General features: G+C 38.8%; 1 protein-coding gene across 10 annotated transcripts in view; it reads left to right on the top strand.

Moving 5' to 3' along the window:
* The window catches only part of PHLDB2 (pleckstrin homology like domain family B member 2), a 150,090-nt gene that overhangs the window by 15,500 nt on the left and 113,535 nt on the right, over positions 1-21,055 (top strand). For all 10 annotated transcript variants that reach the window (XM_036747558.1, XM_036747557.1, XM_036747555.1 and 7 more), the window contains one exon: positions 11,525-12,870. In XM_036747558.1, coding sequence (XP_036603453.1) covers positions 11,539-12,870 — 1,332 coding nt within the window. In that variant the 5' untranslated portion in view covers positions 11,525-11,538. The remainder of the gene's footprint in view (positions 1-11,524; positions 12,871-21,055) is intronic.

Genomic DNA, 21,055 nt, shown 5'->3' with positions numbered 1-21,055 from the left:
TCCATTATTTTCCAATATAAAACATAACCTCTGCTAACAGTATGAATTTGTAACCATTTAGTGTAAAGTAATATTTCTCAAACTTTTTTATTTAGCCCACCTCCTTCTGTTCCCAGAAAAAGAAAAATCTTGCAGAATTAATGGAATGATGAAATATCCTGAGCAGATATCTAGATTTTATTAACCATTATTTATTAACCATAACAAATTATTTACTCACAATAGAAACAAAAGTGCAAACAATGCCATACTGTAAATATTACTGCTGCAAGGATTAGTATACCACCAATGGTCTTATGTAGTTACTTTGGGAGCCACCATTTAAAAGAAAAAATAGCCAGTAATGATAGTATTAATGATGCACTTAATGCGTAAGAACATGGAATATTGGACATAGAAAGGATGTTAAAAGTCAACAGGTCCTATCTTTTGGCTTCTTTTGGTGAAGAGTTCTAGCAAGGTGAAATAACTTGCTCTCAATCACACAGCCAGAGCAGAGATGGCTTCATTTTACCACTGTTGCCTAACCTAGCACATAGTAGGTACTTAGAAATTGCTTGCTGGAACCAAAACTTCCTAATTTCCAGTCTAGTGTATTTTTCCACTACCACTTTCACCTATAGCATGCATTTTAGCAACTTAGAGGATCCTGGGGAAAGTATAATGTTAAAAAATATTAGATGAAAGAATGAAATAGGAGAAAACAGAAATGAGAAGACCTATGTTTTTAGTTTTCAAGATTAAAATTCTAACCTTCCAAAAGATATATGTTATATTTATATATTATATATACGTATTTATATTGTAATATAAAATAATGATAATAGCTAATATTTATATGATGCTTTAAGGTTCACAAAGCACTTTACAAAAACACCTCATACTGACTTCACAGCAACCATGGGAGGTAGGTGTTGTTATTATCTTCATTTTACAGACGATAAAACTGAGGCAGGCAGAGTTTAAATGACTTGTCCAGGGTCACAGAGTTAGTAAGTGTCTGAGGCCAAATTTGAACTTAAGTCTTCCTGATTCCAGGCATGGTGTTTATGCATTTCATATGTGTATATGTATATGTGTGTATGTGTATATGTACAGTACATGTGTATGCATATATATGAATACATACATACATACATACATACACACACAGCCATTTCAGTCATGTCCAATTCTTCGTGACTCCATTTTGGGGTTTTCTTAGCAAAAATTCTAGAGTGGTTTCCCTTTCCAATTCATTTTAGAGATATTCATATAAGCGTTGTGCTATATATACAAATGTGTATATGTATATATTATATGTATATATGTATATACACACATATATACATATACATGTGTGTATGTGTGTAGATAGATTGATACTACTGCTGAGCCAAAGGTCTTAGCTAGGATGCTTGAGCCCCCTTACTATCCTTGAAGGGACCCCATTTAACTCTGCATCCATGCACTTGAATCCATGTTCAGGCCAAGGAGAGCCTGACTTCCAAAGAGAGGAGTCATGTTCCTTTGTCTTCATTTTTTTCTGGCTCTTTGTGCCAGAAAATTAAAAAAGAAAAACAACAACAAAGCTCAAATATGGCTCATGTTGAGGGTTTTCTGAAAGGAAAGAGTAGAAAGATATTCAGTACAAAATGTGGATCAGGTATAGGACAGTTATTTCTTCTATACATGAGAAAAAACACATACACATGTACACACACATGTACATGCATCCAAGTGACTCTCTAGTGGATGTATGGAGGGTATCTCCCACACCAAATGAGAATCCAAGATTTCTCAACCTCTCAAACTCCTAAAGTGGCCTCCAAGGCTGGAATGGCCATTTCGAGGTTGCTGCTCAGTCATCTATAATCAGGAAAAGGAGAGGAGGCAGCTAAGGCCCTGAGGTCCAGTCTCAGACTTTTCCAGGCAAAACATGTGTTTTTGCTACAATGTCCTCCTAACACATTGGGCTTAGGTCAGGGAGGAATGGACTACTCCACCAACCTCTCATGGTAGAATTACTCGCTACATGTCCTGAAGAGTTGAAGTAAGAGAGTATGCATGTTATTTCTCTTTTCTAACTCATGTCAGAAAAGCATCCTAACTCCTCGCTGCAGTCACAGACGGGGTAGAAGGACCAAGAGACTACCCAAGGTTTACAGCCAAATGTCAAGTGCTGATCTTTTCAGCATTAAGCTACACAGGGTCTGTAATGGCAACCATACTGGCATACCTAGGATGGCTGCTAATGCAGGTTCTTTTTTCTGCTTTACCAGGAAAGATAGCTGTTTCAGGGGTCAACAATCTTTCTTTAATTGAACAGAAAAAATACAGAGAAGAGAAATGAAGACCAACAGACAGGGCTCTACTGCCTGAATAAAAGCTTTACATCCACCAGTAAATCAAGAGAGTCTTTACCTCTGAGCAGTCAGGGAGCTCTGAACATATGGCCACTTGGAGCCTCTCCCAGGGAATCACAACATCTTTCTCATAAGCGATCCCCCAAAGCAAAAGCTCACCTCTCAGAATGTATACTCTTTAGGCTCAGTGCCTAATTAGAAATTAACAAAAGGTATATAAGCCTTCCTACAAGCAAGCAAGCTTCCCTTAATGGGCTCCACATGAGGCCTATTCATGGGCAGGGAATATCTTATTCCCTATTAACCTTAAAAGGTCCACAGAGTCACTTGAAGCCTCCAGAAGAGCTCATTGCATTCTTTATGGAATGGCCTAGATAGGCCCATGGCCATACGTGTTTTATGTGGCATAAAGCTTCTGCTACATGTATGAATAAATGAGTGAAAAAAAGAAAATAAATGAAGTCATTCACTCATTCATATGTGTGTATATATACATATGTATGAGTATGTAAGCTTCTATTTAAACAGTTTTCAACAAACTGCTTTTTAGTCAAAGGTAATGCAACCATCACATTTGAGCCATAATATCACATTCCCTAAGTGGCTGAAGGAGGAGGAAACAGTATTGGATAGAACAAAGATGAGAAAAGCAGCTAGACTGGACTAAGTATATCTAGAAAGAGGAAATCCATGCTGAAGACAATGTGGTTCTGTGGGTATTGATGGATTCCTACCTAAGCTATCTGAAGAAGGCAAGATAGAAAGGGCATAGAAAAAATTTCAGATTTTATTAACATCGACCAATAAAACATCAGTACTACAGATGCATATGCCTACAATCCCATCCATACAAAATTGTTTAGTCATCTATACTTGAATGGAGGGCATCCTCGATAACAATATTAGTAGGGATCAATAAGGCTTCCGCAAGTGACATTCAACAATGAACTACTTCTTTACTATCTGACAATTAGCTAAAAGAAAGAGAGAAAATAATATCCTACTGGACTTACTATTTATTGATAATAAAACATAATTTGATTCTGTAAAACAAAATGTCACCTTACAGACTCTTTATCAGCAAATTGTCTTCCACCCATACATCAAGACCACTCAGGATCCCTAGGAAGATATAAAAATAGAAATAACACTGTTCAGTTAAAGTCCGATATTAAGCATCAAAGCAAGGCATAGAAAAGGAACGTGTATGCTCACCAAAGGCATTTGCCCCTGTGGTTGAGGAAATCCAATGAAGAGTCCAAATTGAAGGGAGATTGCCTGTAAATGGTGAGGTCTTCCTGATGCACCTGCTTGAAGATACCACTGTGCTCATAACTCCAATGATTTGGTCTGGTACAGACTAGGCCTTAAAATCCCTCTGACTTGTTGGGCGTGGGGGGTGTAGAATGAATTTTTTTAATAGATTATTTACATTGTGTCCTAAGTTTGTTTTCATTACCATGAATCCCAAATCACAACAGTTCTGGTATTCACAATTAGTCTAAATGCATAGACAGAGACATGGTTTTGAAAGTAATCTGTTTTGTTAAGAGTTAATAGATTGGATGTTTGGCAGATACAATTTGGAAGGAAATACCAGTCAAAAAGGTTGAAAGGGATGGAATCAGAGTAGTATTTTTCACCAAAAACATTTCTGTGGTTCACTTTTTAAAACTATTTTCTTCTATAAAAAACAATCATGTTTCCTTTGTTGTTGCTGTTTTATTGTTGTTGCTGCTGCTGCTTCAATGGTAGGGGTGTGTGTGTGTGTGTGTGTGTGTGTGTGTGTGTGTGTGCGTGCACTCGCATGCGCTCTCATGTGTGTGTTTCTGGGGCAAATGTTATCCATTAAAGATCTCTGACAGTGGCCTTTTTTTGATTTGGGAAAGAAGCAGTCTTGGAGTAATGAATAAAAAGTCAGCCTATCAGAAAGAGTTGGATTCTGTCCTTCCCTCTAATACATATTAGCTGTGTGATTCTCTATTCAGTCACTTAACTTCTCAGTGTCCCAGGCCAACTATCTAAGAATATAAACTGAAGAACAGTTGCACATCTGCACTAATAGAAGCAGTTGTCTCACCAGGAATTATCTATCCCAGTAGTTCTCAAAAGTACAGTTTATGGTCCCAGAGACCCTGTCAAGGGGTCCATGAGAGCCAAACGTTTTTCATAACAATATCAAAATACCGTTTGCTTATTAAAATACTCCCCCCTTTCCAACTACATATCTGTGTGAGGCTAGATTTTATTCATATGCTTCAACTAGAACAATGTATGGCAACAGATTGAATGCAGAAGCAGATAGGAGAATCTAGCTATCTTCTGTTAAACCAGACATTAAAGAGATTTGTAAAAATATGTAAGAAAATGCCACTCTTCTCGCTATTTTTTTTATTTTGGAAAACAATTGTTATTTATGTTAATATTTTAGGTTTCTTGTTACTTTAAATGAATTAATCCATATATTGAACAGCAATTTTCATTTCTGACATAGTAGATATAGATAGATATAACTGACATAAACTAAAGCACAAGGTTGTTGTGAGAGTAAAATAAGACCTTTGTAAAGAGTTTCACAAACCTTAAAGTGCTATGTAAAAGTCCTTTATTGTTTCTGCTCCTTCTGTTAAAAGCCCTTTGGTGCTCTTAGTTTTTAAGTCTAAGGTCCTAAGACCCAAAAGTTTGAGAACAGCTGCTTTACACCAATGAATTTTACAGACCTGGACAAAACAAAACAAACCAAAAAACCATCAGTAAAATAAATGAAAACGTTCCCGCACATTTTAACTTCATTCATGTTTAGGCTTTCTGTATGTTTTCCTTGATGGTGCTTCAGATGTGCACCAGATGGCTCCTGGTCTCTCTTTGCCAAGCCTTTTCTGTGTGTCTATATGTCACATACATACACAGTGGAGCCCTTGGGACTCTTACTTCCACAATAAGGGCACAAGGGTCTTGAGTACAATGAGGATTCAAATGTTAACTACCTAAGATTTCACGCAGGATATTCAAAACATTTAAAGTCTAGGACTTAAATTAGGAAAGCAGAAAGGGTCTAATGCTTTATCATTTTATTCCCAGAGGAGGGGAAAGAGAGGAGATCTAATGACCAGGTAGGTGACTGGGTGATGGTAATTGAATTTTCACTTAGATCTGACTTCATCAGAAATCAGGACTAACAGCAGTAAAGGCACAACTAAAAAATGACTTGTATTTTTAAAGTTTGAAATAACTTTAGTGGCTGAAATACAAGGCTCTGTTAAACTTTCTGAAAATACCCTGGTTAAGGATTGTAGGGAGATAAAATTAACTCCTAATATAAATATTGTAAATGTGGAGTGATTTAGAATATGGGATTAGCATTCAGAGCTGGGTTTATTTTTGTTTACTTATCACTTATAATAATAATGATAATTATAATTATTATTTACTTTGGATTCAAAGGGCCACACTTGAGGACCTAGAGGGCCACATGTGGCCTTGAGGCTACAGGTTCCCCACCCCTGTTAGCCTTCTTTGGTTATATTCTCTAGTCCATTTTGCCAATTATCACATTGGTGCCTTCCCTTCCCATTGTGTCCTGCCCCTGACATAGGGTTTCCATTACAGGTCATTAGGCTAGAGTTTATTTTTCCAAGTATAGTTTAATAATGCCATCTTTGTGAAGCATTTCCTAATAATAGTGCCTATGCATATAGTGCTTTAAGGCTTACAAAGTGTTTTCCTCACTATTCTCTGTGTTCTAAGTATTATCCTCATTTCATAGATGAGGAAACTGAGGCTCAGAGAGGTTAAATGACTTGCTCAGAGTAAGCATCTGAGAGCAAGTATCTGAGGGAAGTTTGGAACCCAGGTTTTCCTGAATCCAAATCCTGCATTCTATCATACCCACACTGCCTTATATGATTGAAAAAGATGGCAGCACCAGGTTCATCCAGAAGAAAATGTTTTCTCCTTACAGAAAAACCCACAGTAACAACCAAAAAAAAACAGTCTCTTTCTTCAAGGACCTTATATTAGCCTGGGGAATATGATAAATAAACATGTAAATACAAGTCATTTCGAGAAGGGGGAGAAGACTAAGATAGGGGATGGAGGAGGATCAGGGTACAGGACACCGAGTGGAGCCTTGAAGAAAGAAAAGATTCCAAGTGCTTGGTGAGAATGTATTCTAGTCATGGGAGATGATCTTTTCAAAGTCTCAGAGGCAAGAGAGCAAATGTGTGTGTGTGGATGTCTGTTTATAAAAGTGGTAGGGGCAGCTAGGTGGTGCAGTGAGTAGAGCACTAGCCCTGGAGTCAGGAGGACCTGAGTTCAAATCCAGCCTCAGACACTTGACACATGTACTAGCTGTGTGAACTTGGGCAAGTCACTTAACCCCAATTGCCCTGCCAAAAAAAGCAAAAAAAAAAAATTAAAAAAATTTTTAAAAAGTGGTAGAAAACTAGATTACACAATAGATAAAGCATTGGACTTGGGAGTGAGGAAGACCTGCCTCAGATCCTTGCTGTGTGATCTTGGTCAAGTCCCTTAAGTTCTCTCAGCCTCAGTTTCTTCATCGATAAAATGGGGATAATAATACAGTAGCACCTATCTCGAAGGGCTGTTGTAAGCATCAAATGAAATAACATAAAATGCTTTGCAAACCTGAAAGTACTATGTAAATGTTAGCTATTACCACTTAATGTTGTTGTTGGTGTTCTTGCTAATTGGAAGGTCTAGATATGTTTAAGACACGGTGACCTAAAGAATGTCAATAGAGATTATTAGTAATTATTCTCTAACTTAGAGTCCTGGGTTGACTGAGACTCAGAGAGCTTAAGCCAACTGTACTTGGTCACCCCATCAGTAAGAATCAGAAGCATGATTCGAATCCCAGTCTTACTTATTCTCAATTCCAGGGAAGTTCTAATCATAGACTTCTAGAGCTGGGGAAAAAAAATCTTACATTGCTTTTTGACAGTGCTCATTTTAAGTCAGTTCACATTTGTCTGTTTAGTTGTATTGATACAGTACCCCAAACTATCACTAAAATAAATGCCTTGATGTCTACATGTATGAAATGTATTTAGTGATACTCTTAACTAAGTTCATGTTGGTTTTCTATTTGGGTATCTATGGCTAAGCAACAAGAAGTATTTAATAAGCACTTACTATGTATCCAGGCTTTGTGCTAAGTGCTAGGGATACAAAGCAAAAGCTGTAGCAGTCCCTGTCTGCAACAAGGAACTTACTCACATTGTAATGGGGGAGGTAACTTGTGCATAAATTGGCACCTACCAGATAAATGATAATAGCTTTCCAGGGGACGGAACTAGCAGCTGAGGAGGAGCGCTGCCCTCCTGGAGGAGGTTAGATTTAAAGGGCACCCATGATTCTTGTTGTGAAGTCCTTTCAGTCATGTCTGATTCTTTGTGACCCCATTTGGGGTTTTCTTGGCAGAGATAACGGAGTAGCTTGCCATTTCCTTCTCCAGCTCATTTTACAGATGAGGAAACTGAGGCAAACAGGATTAAGTGACTTACCCAGGGCCACACAGTAAGTGTCTGAGGCTAGATTTGAACTCAGATGTTCCTGATTCTAAGCCCAGTGCCTCATCCACTGTGCCACCAAGCTGCCCAGTGATTCTTAGTAGTTAGACAGTATATTCCAGTCATGGGGGTCAGCCAGTGAAACAAATAAAGAATGGACATGGGGCGATGCTTTAGAGAAAGATTTGGCAACTGAATGACTATGTGGCTTGAGCTAGGTGCAGGGAATACAAAAACAAACTTGTTAGTAATGGCTCTTTTCCTATGCTTTAGGGGTTTGTTTTATGCTCACACATTACTGATAAAGTTTTCGAATGGAATTAGTAAGTTTGCCTGATGGGCATTTTTTTAGGATGAGAATCATTTTGAACAGTTGGAGGAACATAGCAGTGTGTTCATTTGGTTTCATAGTTTAAAATAGCCTTTTATGGAAGAATTAGCACAGTGATTATCTATGCCTGGAAGACTGAGGAAGAGCAGCTAGATAGCCCATCTAAAACTGAAGAAGTGTTGTTTTAGTCTGCATTCTGATGTTTTAAAAGGCTAAATGACTTAGGGAAGGAAAAATTTGGTTGATTTCAAATACCTCTACCCACAAGCTCCTAGTGAAGTGTCTTTATAAACTATAAACTAACTTGCATTTGCCTATTTTGTATATATTTGTATTTATTAATTTCCTATTTATGCTATATATCCCCAGCCCCTAGCGTAGTGCCTAGAATACAGTAAGCACTTAATAAATACTTATAGATTGATAGGCAGTGTGGCATAATGGAGAGAGCATTGGATTTGAAGTAAGATGACTTTTGAAGTGCTGAGTTTCAGTTCTGTCACAAGTTAGCTGTTTGACCTTGGACAAGTTACTTAACTCACTAGATTTCTATTCCTTCCAGTTGAATAAGCTGAAAGATTCTAGTGGATGCATAAGTGAGAGCCTACATGATATCACAGCAGGATAATACTGGATATGGAATTAGAAGACCTGGGTTTGAGTTTAGGCTTATAAATAAGGAAACGGAGATTCAAAGAAATTAAGTAATTTGCCCAAATTTTCTGAAGCCTATTAAGTGGTAGAGCCAGGATGAGAACCCCACATCTTCTTACTCCTAGGATTCTTTTTATTGTGTCATACTAAAAGCTTTTTTTAATGGGAGAATGACATGATAAAAGCACCACTCATATCTTGTCATCCATGAATCCTACATCAAACTCACATTGCCTTCTTCATGTTTCTGTAAGTGTTGATGGTTCTGACTCCTGCAAGTGTTTAGCCTGGGGTGGGGGGGTAGGGGGGAGCTAGTACTAATGTTTGATAGTTATATGCAGGCAGATTTTAGCTCAAAATAAAGGAAAAAGAAAACCTCATAATTGGAGCTATCCAACAATGGAATTGGCTATCTTGAATGGGCAGTGAGTTCCCTAGAGGCTAGATAATCAATTGTTAGGGATGTTATAGACAGGATTCATGACTGGTAAAGAGTTTGGACAAAAGTACTTCTGAGATACTTTCTAGCTCTAAGATTCCTTGGATCTTGAAGTCTTATGACTCACTATTCTTTGTTCCAGTTGGTTTGCCTAAGTATATCCACTAGCCAGTTGTTAACATATTTGAGAAAAGGTTTTTTGTTTTTTTTTTAACCTCTTGCTCAGCTAGGCTAATATTTAGATCTATTTCCTCAGGAAAGCTATGGAGTTGATGGTAGCTGCGCATACTGATTTTATCTTTTAATCAGCCTGGGGTCCTTGTTTTTCACTTGGGGACACACCGAGGAGCTCTTACCTTTTGTCTTTTCAAATGCATGCTACCAGTTGAAGTTCCCATAAAATTGCTATTTCAAGCTAGCCTCTATCTCCTGGGTTATTGTGTTCACTGAGGTGATAGACAGGTCCCAAATCTAATAAAAGGCCTACTCATTTCCTACAATTCATTTGGTATTGTTTGAATGGTTTCTGCTCTCCTCCTCCCTTCCTCCCATCTATGTGAATTTTTTTTTTAGAAACCTTTTTATTGAAGATTTACAGAACAACAGCAATACTTTACACATACAGCTGTTAATAACAGACCCTTGGTGCTAACAATGAGAGCAGGATTATGGCACCAATGGTTTGAAACCTGGAGACAGACTGGAGACAAGGAGGCCAGTTAAAAGGCTCTTACAGGGGTCCTGGTACAAAAATAGTGAGTACTTTGTACCAGGATTGTAGAGACAGGGGTAGAGAGGAAAGGGTACATATGCATGAATGTCAAAGGAAAAATCCACAGGACTTGGCACCTGATTAGATAAAGGAGATGAAGAAGAAGGAGGGGTTCAAGATGACTGAAGTATCAGGCTTGTGTAACTGAGAGAATCATGGTTTCATTGAAAGAAATTAGAGATATTAGGATACCTAGAAATGCAGGATGCCCCACAGGTATGACTGTTAAATATCCTTCAAGAGCAAAGGTTCTTAACTTTTTTGTGTGTCATCAACCCCTTTGGCAGTCTGGTGAATTCTGTCCACCACTGAATAATGGTGCCTACATTCATAAATGAAAGAAATGCTCAACTGCAGTTAGAAGTTAATGAAAATAAAGATGTATTTTTTCATCCTAGTTTACAAATCTGCTGAAATCCATGGGTCTGAGGACTTCAGGTTAACAGTCCATGCTCTAGAGGTGATACTCTGCCTAAGAAAATTTTCTGCTAGTTTATAGCACTTAACAAAGGTTAGGTAGATCTCTCCCTCAATGGAAAACTAAGATGTTTGAGGCATATAGTCTATAAGCACTTCACATCTTTAAATACCTCAACTTTGATTGACCAAGTTATGATTGTTCACAGGACATTTTTTTCTGACATTCTTGGCTTGTTCTGACTAATGTAGGTGCTTTTTTAAGGGTTTTTTTTTTATATAAGAATACTATTGACTTACCTGTCAGCATCCATTTCCAAAGTCTCTTTGTTTATGAAAGAATTTTTTTAAAACTTTATAAATTTGTTTTTTTATTTTTAGTTTGCAACAGTCAGTTCCATAAGTTTTGGGGTTCCAAATTTTCTCTCCCTCCTCCTCCTCCTTCCCCCCAACATGGCATGTAATCCAATGTAGGTTCTACATATACCTTATGGAAGAAATGTTAAACATATTTGGCAAGAAATGAATTTGGGAACCTCAGAATTTTCTTTCTAAGCAATATCTTCCAGTGTTTACAACAGAGCTAGTAAGAGGGTCTTCTTTATGAATTATTGTTCTTCAGTGAAGTAGGCTAATTAAGACATATTAGTAAAATTGAATACTTGTATTTGGTTAGGGACATTTGTTCAATTTTTGATATTATTAGTTATTCTTGTAAAAACATTACTGTTCAGTTTTATCATTCTTTTGCAATCTGCAGACTAATTTTATTGGGTTTATTAATAAAAATCAGCCATTAAACATTTATTAATCACCAATTATGTGCCAGGCAGTGTGCTCAACATTTACAGAGAATTCAATCCCTACCTTCAAAGAGCTTACAATAAAGCAATAAGTTTGAGCTTGAAGGTTAGAATGTAAGATTTTCAGCTAGACATCGATTGACAGATGGTAGATCTTAGCTTTGGTCTTTCTTTACTATTTTTTTTAGTTGAATAAAATTTGTCTTTATTTATCTCTTTTTCTTTCTTGCAGATTCCAACACAATTATGGCAGAGTACAGCCACATGCAAAACCAGCTGGATTTACAAAATGGTAGCTTAGAAGAAGGTTTTGTGGTGAATTCCCTTGAAAATAATCTCCAAGGCATAATGGATAGCTTAAATCAGAAGAAATACACTTCTAGCCTAAGATTTAAAACTAATGGAGACTACTCTGGCTCCTACTTAACTCTTTCACAGCCAATGTCTGCCAAGAGAAGCCCATCTCCTCTGGGATCTGGTACCAGAAATGCCTCCTTTGCCAAAATCCAGGGAAGTAAACAGTTCTCTTGCGATAGCACTGACAAAAACATTTCCACCAAACCTCCCACTCCTTTTCTAGGTACTACACCCTCCCTTAGTGGGTATCCCCTTGGGACAGCAGACTTTGATCACTGTGCTGGCTGGGAGGATGAAAGGTCCTTGAAACTTGCAGATAAACTTCCTTATTCCAAGTACAGCTCAAAGAATAAGTCACATGATAACGTCTACTTTCTTGGGGGACTAGAAGGCCGAAAGGCATCAGGCTCCCTCTTGACCATGTGGAATGGAAACTCCATTAATGATGTTGGACTTTCACCCCTCCGGAGGTCTGGAGCAACAAGCATGCCCTCCAGCCCAAAGCAAGCCAGGAAGATGAACATTCAGGACAGTATGACTCTTCAGCCCAAAATGGCAAAACACAAGGAGATAATAGCTGAGAATGTTGGTTTAAGAACCAGAAAATATTCAGGAAGCTCCCTAAGTCAAATGGGGGCATACAGCCGTTCACTGCCCAGGTTGTACAAAGCTGCTGAGAACCAGCCGATGCCACTCAGCTTGCCCCCAAGAAACTCTCTAGGAAATTCTAAAAGAAAGAAACTTGGGGAAAAGGATCTACCTCAAAGCATAACAGATGCTGACAACTACCTTAATTTTTCTTCCTTAAGCTCAGGGGCTTTGCCATATAAGAACTTTTCGTCAGACAGCAATCCATATGTTAGTTCGACTCTTAGCATTCCCGCAAGCCCCCGAGTGGCTAGGAAAATGCTGTTGACTTCCACCTCGTCCTGTGCATCGGATGACTTTGACAGGATGTTATTCTCAGGAACAAGCCCTAACAATTCATTTTCTCCTGGAGAGTTCAATAGAATATTTGCTGGCAGAAGGGAATTTTCTCGTAGCTCTATGGAGTTTGATGACACTGACTTGGAGAGCCTCAGACAGACTTCTAGTACTCCCCAGCCAGTTCTTAGAGAAAGAAAAAGCAGCATTAGCTCCATTTCAGGAAGAGAAGATCTGATGGATTATCACCGGAGGCAAAGAGAAGAAAGGCTAAGGGAACAGGAGATGGAGCGATTGGTAACTTTCCTCTTCTCCCTCTCATTCATTGTTTCAGCTACTTGCCAAAGCAGCCCTCTGTGCTGTGCTGGTGTTGAATAGCCTTGGAGGTGGGGTCAAAAAATATGCAGAAGTCTAGAATTTTCATCAGCTTTATTTGTGCTCACAACTGCTGTCCTTACTCATTTCCTAGGTTTTCCTGCATTCCCCTAATTACATTAGATTTTGTCATGACAGGTAATATGACATAATGGATAAAGTGCTGAGATTGGAGTAAGGAAGACCTAGGTTCAAATCACGCCTGCCTCATTGTTTACTGAGAGACCCTAGTGAAGTCATTTAACTTCTCTGCACCTCAGTTTCCTCATCAGTAAAAATGACAACAACAAAAATCAATTAATCACTAAGCACTTATTAGACATCTATCATGTGCCAGGCACAATACTAGGTACTAAGGATCCAAAGACAAATATTATAATCTTTACTCTCGAGGACCTTATTAGGGGAGATAAGACACACATATATAGATACATACAGGATATATGCAAAATAATTACAGAACCATAGGGGAGAGAAGGGATTAGTATTTGGGAAGAATAGAAAAGAACCTGTGTAAAAAAAGGCATTTAAGCTATGTCTTGAAGAAAGAGAAGGATTTTGAGAGGCAGAAGTGAAGAAGTACATTACAGACATGGAGAATACTATTGTAAAGGCACACAGATGGAAGATGGGGTGGTCTGTATGAAAAATAGTCCAATTTGACTGTTGTTCAGTCATTTACAGTTGTATCCAACTCTTCCTGATCCCATTTGGGCTTTTTTTGGCAAAGATTCTGGAGTGATTTGTCATTTCCTTCTCCAGCTCATTTTATAGATGAGAAAACTGAGACAAACAAGGTTAAGTGACTTGCCAAGGGTCACACAGCTAGTAAGTGTCTGAGGCTATATTTGAACTCAGAAAGATGAGTCTTCCTGATTCCGGGCCCAGCACTCTACCCACTGCACCACCTAGCAATACTACATTGTAGAGTATAGAAAGGGGAGTAATATTATGAGGATGAAAAGATAGGTTGGGGACAAGTAGAGAAGGGCTTTAAAAAACTAAACAGAAGAGGATACATTTTATTCTAGAAGCAATAAGGAGCCCCTGGAGGTTTTTAAGTAGGAGAATAACATGGTCAGATCGGCAATTGAGGAAAATCACCTTGAATGCTTCATGGAGGGAGGCTTGGAGTGGGGAAAGACTCATTAGAGAGATGAATTAAGAGCCATTGCAATAATTGAGTCAAGATGTGATGAGATCCTACAGTAGGGTGGTTTAGATACAATAGTAATACCTCCCATTAGGGACTTCCCTCAAAACTCCATAAAGTCTGATGAGGCCAATGTGGGCAGCTTTAGCCAGCATTCATACACTTCACACAAACCTGCCTTTTGAGAAAGGAAACACAGCATTAGTGACATTTCAGGAGGAAAAGACCTACTGGATTATCGCCAAAGACAAAAAGAAAGACTTGAGGATCAAGTGAACTAATGTAGGTAAAGTGCTCTGAAAGCATTAAAATGCTATATAAATGTAAGCTATTATTATTGTTATATCCAAGAAGTTTTTCAAGTACCTGTTATGTGTTTAGCAAATGTAATTAAGAAAGACAAAGATCTCGGTAGCTAGAGGGGCATTGGTACAAATGCCAACAGACGGGAATCAGAGACTTGTGTTTGCATCCCAGCTCTGAGTCATACTGTGTGACATTAGGCAAATCACTTAACATCTCTGGGCTTTCCTCATAATTAAAATCAAGGAGGGGGCCATCTCCAGTTACCCTGATCTATATCCCGCCACTGGACCCAGATGGTTTCAGAGGAGAAAGTAAGGCTGGCGACCTTACACAGCCCTCCCTCATTTAAGCATTTCACTTGCTAGTCATGGCCTTGCCTTCTTGTTGTCATGGTCCTCTTCTAGAATGAAGGACAAACAACAACATTAAAATCAAAGAGCCAGGTAGTCTCTGAGGCTCTTTTCAGCTCTAAACCGATGATCCAAATACTCCCACAAGCATTTACAATTCCCCAAAAGGTAACAGGAAAAAGGCAATTCTCAATGAATTTCTTTTAGGTCCCTTTTGCATTCTTGCATATGCTTTTTGTCGTTTTCTTTTCTCTTCTCTTTGACAGGCTGCGTGCTATCACTCTCACTACCCATCAGTGCCCCTTATGTACCCCTGTTCCCTTAAGTTACCTGTTTCTAGTCTGCTGTGAGATTGGAAAAGAGGATAAAAAAGCTTGTTAGCAGTTGATAACTCGTAGGTGGATAATAATAAACTTGTATTTTTATAGCTCTTATTATGTGCCAGGTACTATGTGAAGAACTTGTCAGATATCTCATTTGAGATAACCTGGGAGGTAGGTGCTATTATTATCCCAGTTTTACAGTTAAGGAAACTGAGGCAGATAACAACTGGCTTGCCCAAGGATCACATGGCTAGGAAGTATTAGATTTGAATTCCAGTCTTCCTGACCGCAGGCCCAGCACTCTACCCACTGAGCCACCTAGTTACCCCTTGTTTAGCACATAGCGAATGCTATAAAAATGTTGGTTGTTATATAGATTTCTACAAATTTCTCTAGAGAGACCCAAAATGTTGTTTTGGGATGACTACATTCATCTGTGTAGCTCAATAAATAACTAGGTAATGACCAGGGGCTACTTAGGGTCACATTTAATAAGGATTTCACTATAAAATTCAAGAGCACTGGGCTTGGAATCAGGAAGACTCATCTCCATGAGTTCAAATCTGGCCTCAGACACTCACTAGCTGTGTAATCCTGGGCAAGTCACTTAACTCTGTTTACTCCAGTTTCTCATCCGTAAAATGAGCTGGAGAAGGAAATGGCAAACCCCTCCAATATCTCTGCCAAGAAAACCCCAAATGAGGTCACAGAGAGTCAGACATGACTGAAAACAGCTGAACAAAACAAAATAGAATTCAAGGTGGGAGATAGGGGAAGAGGGGAATAAGCATTTATATAGTACCTACTATCTATTACCACTATGCTAAGAGCTTTACAAATATCATCTCATTTGATCCTCACGACAACCCTGAAAGGCAGGTGCTGTTGTGATCTCCATTTTACAGTTGAGGAAACTGAGGCAAACAAAGCTTAAGTGACTTACCCAGGGTCACACAGCTAGTAAATATCTAAGGTTGGATTTGAACTCAGGTCTACCCTGCTTCCATGTCCAACAGTCTATCCACTATGCCTTCTTTTGGCCAGATGGGAAGAGTATAAATTGACACCAGATCTCACCAAGCTCCAGGTTGTTGTTGTTTTATTTTTAACTTTTTCTAGGATTTCCCTCAAGCATTGTTTCAAGGTTGCATTACTGTGGTGCGACAATTCCATGATTTCACTACAGGCGTACTGCCATTCATCGTCATCACTTGGTTCCAAGAAAACACGGTGCTCGTGATCTAGTTGCAGAGGGAGTCAATTTCATAGGAACTGACTGACCTAAGGGAGCCAGGGCCAGTGGGTCAGAGGGTCTAGATAGAGTGGGGAGCAGAAGCTTGTGAGGAAACTCGTGGGTGTAGTGACGTTGTCATCATCTTAGGCTTTCACAGATCCATAATTTTGCAAGTGGCTGCCTCTAGCCACGTAACTCATGAAGATGGGAAAGTTGGGCATAACTCACCTCTATTGCTAGGGTACTGGGATCAGCTGAAATCCTTATAGTTTCTTTCAGTGTTGGGGGAGTGTGGGAGGGGCAGGAGATGAGAGAGACATTCTTCTTTGTTGTTGCTTAGGATTAGAGTAAATCTTCTCTTAGGGAAGGGAAAGTCCCTTCACATATGAAAGTGTTCTTAAGTGCTGGAAATTATGCTGTCTTCCAGATAGGATCCAAAGGAATTTCCTCCTCTTTGATGCAGCCTTCCTCTTACTGCATCCTGAGTAGAAGTGTTTTTGAAAGTCTTAAGACTGTAGATTTAGAGCTGGTCACTAAGTCCAATCCTCTCATTTCACATATGAGAAAACCGACATTCGGTGGAGTTAAGTGACTTGTGCAGGATCACATGGCTAGTAAGAGCCTGAGGCAGGATTCAAACTCAGGTCTTCCTAACTCAAAGCGATTGAAATATTTGCAAGTATGGCATTCCTATCCTGGAGTCCATGAACTTTCAAAATTGAAAAATGTATTTCAATATCATTGGTTTCTTTTGTAATCCTATGTTATTTTATTTCATGCCTTTAAAAACACTATTCTGAGGAAGGGATATATGGATATAGGCCCTACCTCCAAAGGGCTTTATGACACTAAAACACTTAAGAATCCCTGAACTGGTGGGACCCAAGCCAAATGGTCTTCTAATTAATGCGAATGGTATCAAAATAGCCAGACAGCTCAGGCCAAAGAGCTTGGGCCATTTAAGGTCTTATGTAGATTTGACCCAAAGGTAAAGAAGAATTATTGCTGTGGCACTACCAGGTAAGCTAGGTGACATAAGGCCTAGAATGTTGGACTGGGAGTTAAGAAGACCTGAACTACTCCTGCTTCACATGCTTACTAACTAGGGGACCCTGGGCAACGGTTCTCAGCCTCAGTTTCCTCATCTGTAAAATGGGAATAATCTGCCCCCACAAGGTTGCTATGAGGATTAAATGAGATAACCTATGACATGCCTTGTAAACCTTAAACACTAGAGAAATGCTAGAAATTATTTATTATTATTATTATTATTATAATTATTATCCAAACTAGCCTAAAACAACTTTCTACTTACCACTTGCCTGGCCACATCTCTCCATTCCATGCTCCCTTCTTTTGGTAAATGTATCCTGATTAAGGAGTACTGGATGATGCTCTCTGATGCCTTAGCATGATTAACAGAAGACAAACTCTCCATGATGTTCAATAAAATTAGGCAGATTTGAATAACCACAAATGTAAAAAGGTAGAAAGCCATCTATGCAATTGGTTATCAGCATACCGGACTCACAAGGCAAGGGTTGTTTTTGCACATTCTAAACAGTGCTTGCAGATCTTCAGTAAATACTGAAGCATTTAATCATTAGCGGAGTAGGACTGCCAGCTGTCCCCAACTGACCAGGAATGAAAACAGATTTTATTTCATTTATTCCATTGTGAAACTTTGACTCAGGAAGCAGAGATTTTATTTCAACCTTATGTTTTAGAATCTCAGACTTATGTTCTGAAAGTAATCCTGTATAGGATTATTTGAAAGGCCAGTATTCTTAATTAATACTTGGCAGCAAACTCTGGGCTGCTGGTTTGTGATGGCAATACAAGTTGCCGCCTCTTGATGGTGCCACAATTTTACAAATCATCACTTTGAGGGGAGTATACCCTGAAATCCAGGCACTGCAGATTAGTTGTCCTGCTGAATTCTAGTAAGGGATCTAGAGGGTGACCTTATTATAACCCTTTGCTTCAGTCATGAGAGATATCTTATTTATCTTTTCAAAGATTAAATGAGTTAATACTATGAAAAGTGTTCGATGCTTAAGATCCCTTACCGGTTATACTTCATTGCTTTAGGAATCCATGATTCCATCAAGATAGGTGCTTAAACACACCTCATCCTCAATCTTTAAGAGTTGCTATAGCCGGAAAAGCCAATACTCTATACCAATCTGGCTACAAGTCACTCTGCACTTGGAAAACAGAAATACACTATGTCTTAGGGTCCGTGATAGAAGCCTTTCCAGCTTGGCAGGATCTACAAGAGCTGACCTTCTGCTGACATAACCTTCAGGATCCCAGGTTCACATCCAGGCCAGGGAGAGGTATCAGAGGAAGAATTTAGTGTAGAGTACCTTACCTAGTTAAACTCAAAAGTAATGAGTGGTACTCAATCTGGAGTTAGAGAACCTGAGTTCAAATCTCTTCTCTACCACTTAGTGCTAGTGTAATCTTGACCAAGGCACTTAACCTTTCTTGGCCTCAGTTTCCTGGTCTGTAAAATGAGGGGATTAATGTCATGAGGTCTTTTCTAGCTCCATGTCTATGAACCCTTGAATATGAATACCTTGATAGATAGATAGACCAATAGATGAATAAGTGAGATGAAAGCTTACAAGAAAGGGAGAAAAATCACTCTTGTTTTTCATACTGTTGGTGAGTCCCATGTTTTTAAAATTGCTTTCCACATAAATGAATATATATACATATATATAATGTATAATATATATAATGTATATATGTTATGCATACATATATATAAGGTTATACATATTGGCCAATTGTTTGACCAACTAATAGACCTATAGATTTAAGTGGCTTTAAGGAATGGTTCTCAACTTTTCAGATTTTTTCTTCATTTCAAGAAAAGTTTAAAGGAATCTTCTCTATGAAGACTACTTTAATCAGACTCGCGGTGATGTTTATTTAAAGAATTTAAATATAGTCTAGGAACAACCGAGAATAGGAATCTGATAAACTAATAATTGGATTTAGGAGAATACTCTCTCTGTGAGGCAGTGTTCTCTTGAAGAAACTGACTTTGGAAACATAAGGCTTCATTCTAATAATGAGTTAGGGCCTGGTACAGTGGCACGGAGATTTTTTAAAAAGGTGGAATTGACTAGCCACTGAATGTTATGGGAAAAGAACCCAGGAAAATAGTACCTTTCCCTGTGACCTTTCATAGTCTAGTCAGAGAAATTCTAACCTAAAGTACTCCACAAATCTTGAATTAGATGTGGAGGTCCTTTTATGGGGTACCCCTTAAGAGGTGATCCCACCCACTTAAAATGCAGAAATTTGTGCAGCTACCAAAGTGAGCTACTTACTAAATGTTCACCCAAGAGCTCCTACTTCTTGGTAATTTAATTTAGCTTGGTGCTAGGATTTGGCAGTGGTGGTGGTGGTTGGTGGTAGTGGTAGGCATGAAGTTGAGACAAACAGGACAGAAATATTTCCCACTTCCCCTCCCTGAATAGGAGAGGAAGGATCAAATATGATGGGCACAAAGAAGAGAAACTTCAGAAGTTTTGTGGGGTTTTTTGTTTTGTTTTCTAAATAATGAATAGATGATGACCCGATCTGAACTTAGGTATTATTGACTCCAACTGCCTCTCAAGGGAAGTTTGTACAAAAACATTTCCCTCAAACCAGGAGTGCACTTTTCTCTTACTATACCAGGTCCCTGGGGAGAGTGAGATCAAACTTAGAATACAAAGGTATTGAGACATGCATGTGGAAAATACATGTAGCCAGTAAATTCAAACCCCTGGTTACTGGAAGTCCTTACTTGAATTTCTTTGTGAAATTCCCTATGGGTGTAACTCTTGGCTGAACTATGAGAATCACTGTCTTGACAAACTTTATAGCTGGTATTCTCTCCTCCATGAGGAATCATACTCTCAGTAGCTACTTCCTCCCTCAGGCCACTGTCTTTCTGCATCTGTCTGTGTTCATGCTTGTTCTTGGTATGTGTCTATCTCGATTCATTGCCGGTTACTAATTCAGTCTCTGATAATATTGTTAGTGGGAAGAGTGTAACACTCCTTTTGGACTTTCCCCCTCCATCTCTTATCCCCTGCTGCCCTCTGTACAGGGTCGGCCTTCTCGAGGCCCGCCTGAGTTTGGGGTCTACTGCGCAGCCGGCCTGCCACTCAACTGTTCAATTTTAAACTGGCATGCTGTCTTCTAAATAGACCCAGGTTGTGTCTGATTCAGTCAAACACAGGATTTTTTTTTAAATGTAGCATCATATGTCTTTATCCAATGATTAAAGCAGTTCATTCCTGTCAGATTTATCATTTGAATTATTGAACTTATTTTCCACTTTTTACTGATTATGTGGAAATTCTGGGCAGTCTATGATTATATTAATTGAGGAGGGGGATGGAAACTCCCCCCATCACTGCTTCACACTAAGAACAACTGGATCACAAAGAACCATAGTACGTTTTTTTTAATGGCTAATAGAGTCCACCTTAGTACATATTCTCATCTTAACAAAATGAAGAAACTGAGGACCAATCAACATGCACTAGAGACACAAAGAGGAAAAGGAGAAAACACCCCTGGCTCTCAAAATGTTCACATGGTTTGTGTCAGGGCTCAGCGGATTGGATTTCAATAAAGAAGCCAGATGAATTTAAAAGTAAATCACATTGATTATCTTCAGATGGGCAAACCATGTCTTTTGGTTTTGGTTTCCTGTGAAAACAGCCAAGGGGAA

Source organism: Trichosurus vulpecula, chromosome 2, assembly GCF_011100635.1.
Source record: "Trichosurus vulpecula isolate mTriVul1 chromosome 2, mTriVul1.pri, whole genome shotgun sequence".
NCBI classification, from domain to species: Eukaryota; Metazoa; Chordata; class Mammalia; order Diprotodontia; family Phalangeridae; genus Trichosurus; species Trichosurus vulpecula.
This window is presented reverse-complemented; position numbering and strand designations above follow the sequence as displayed.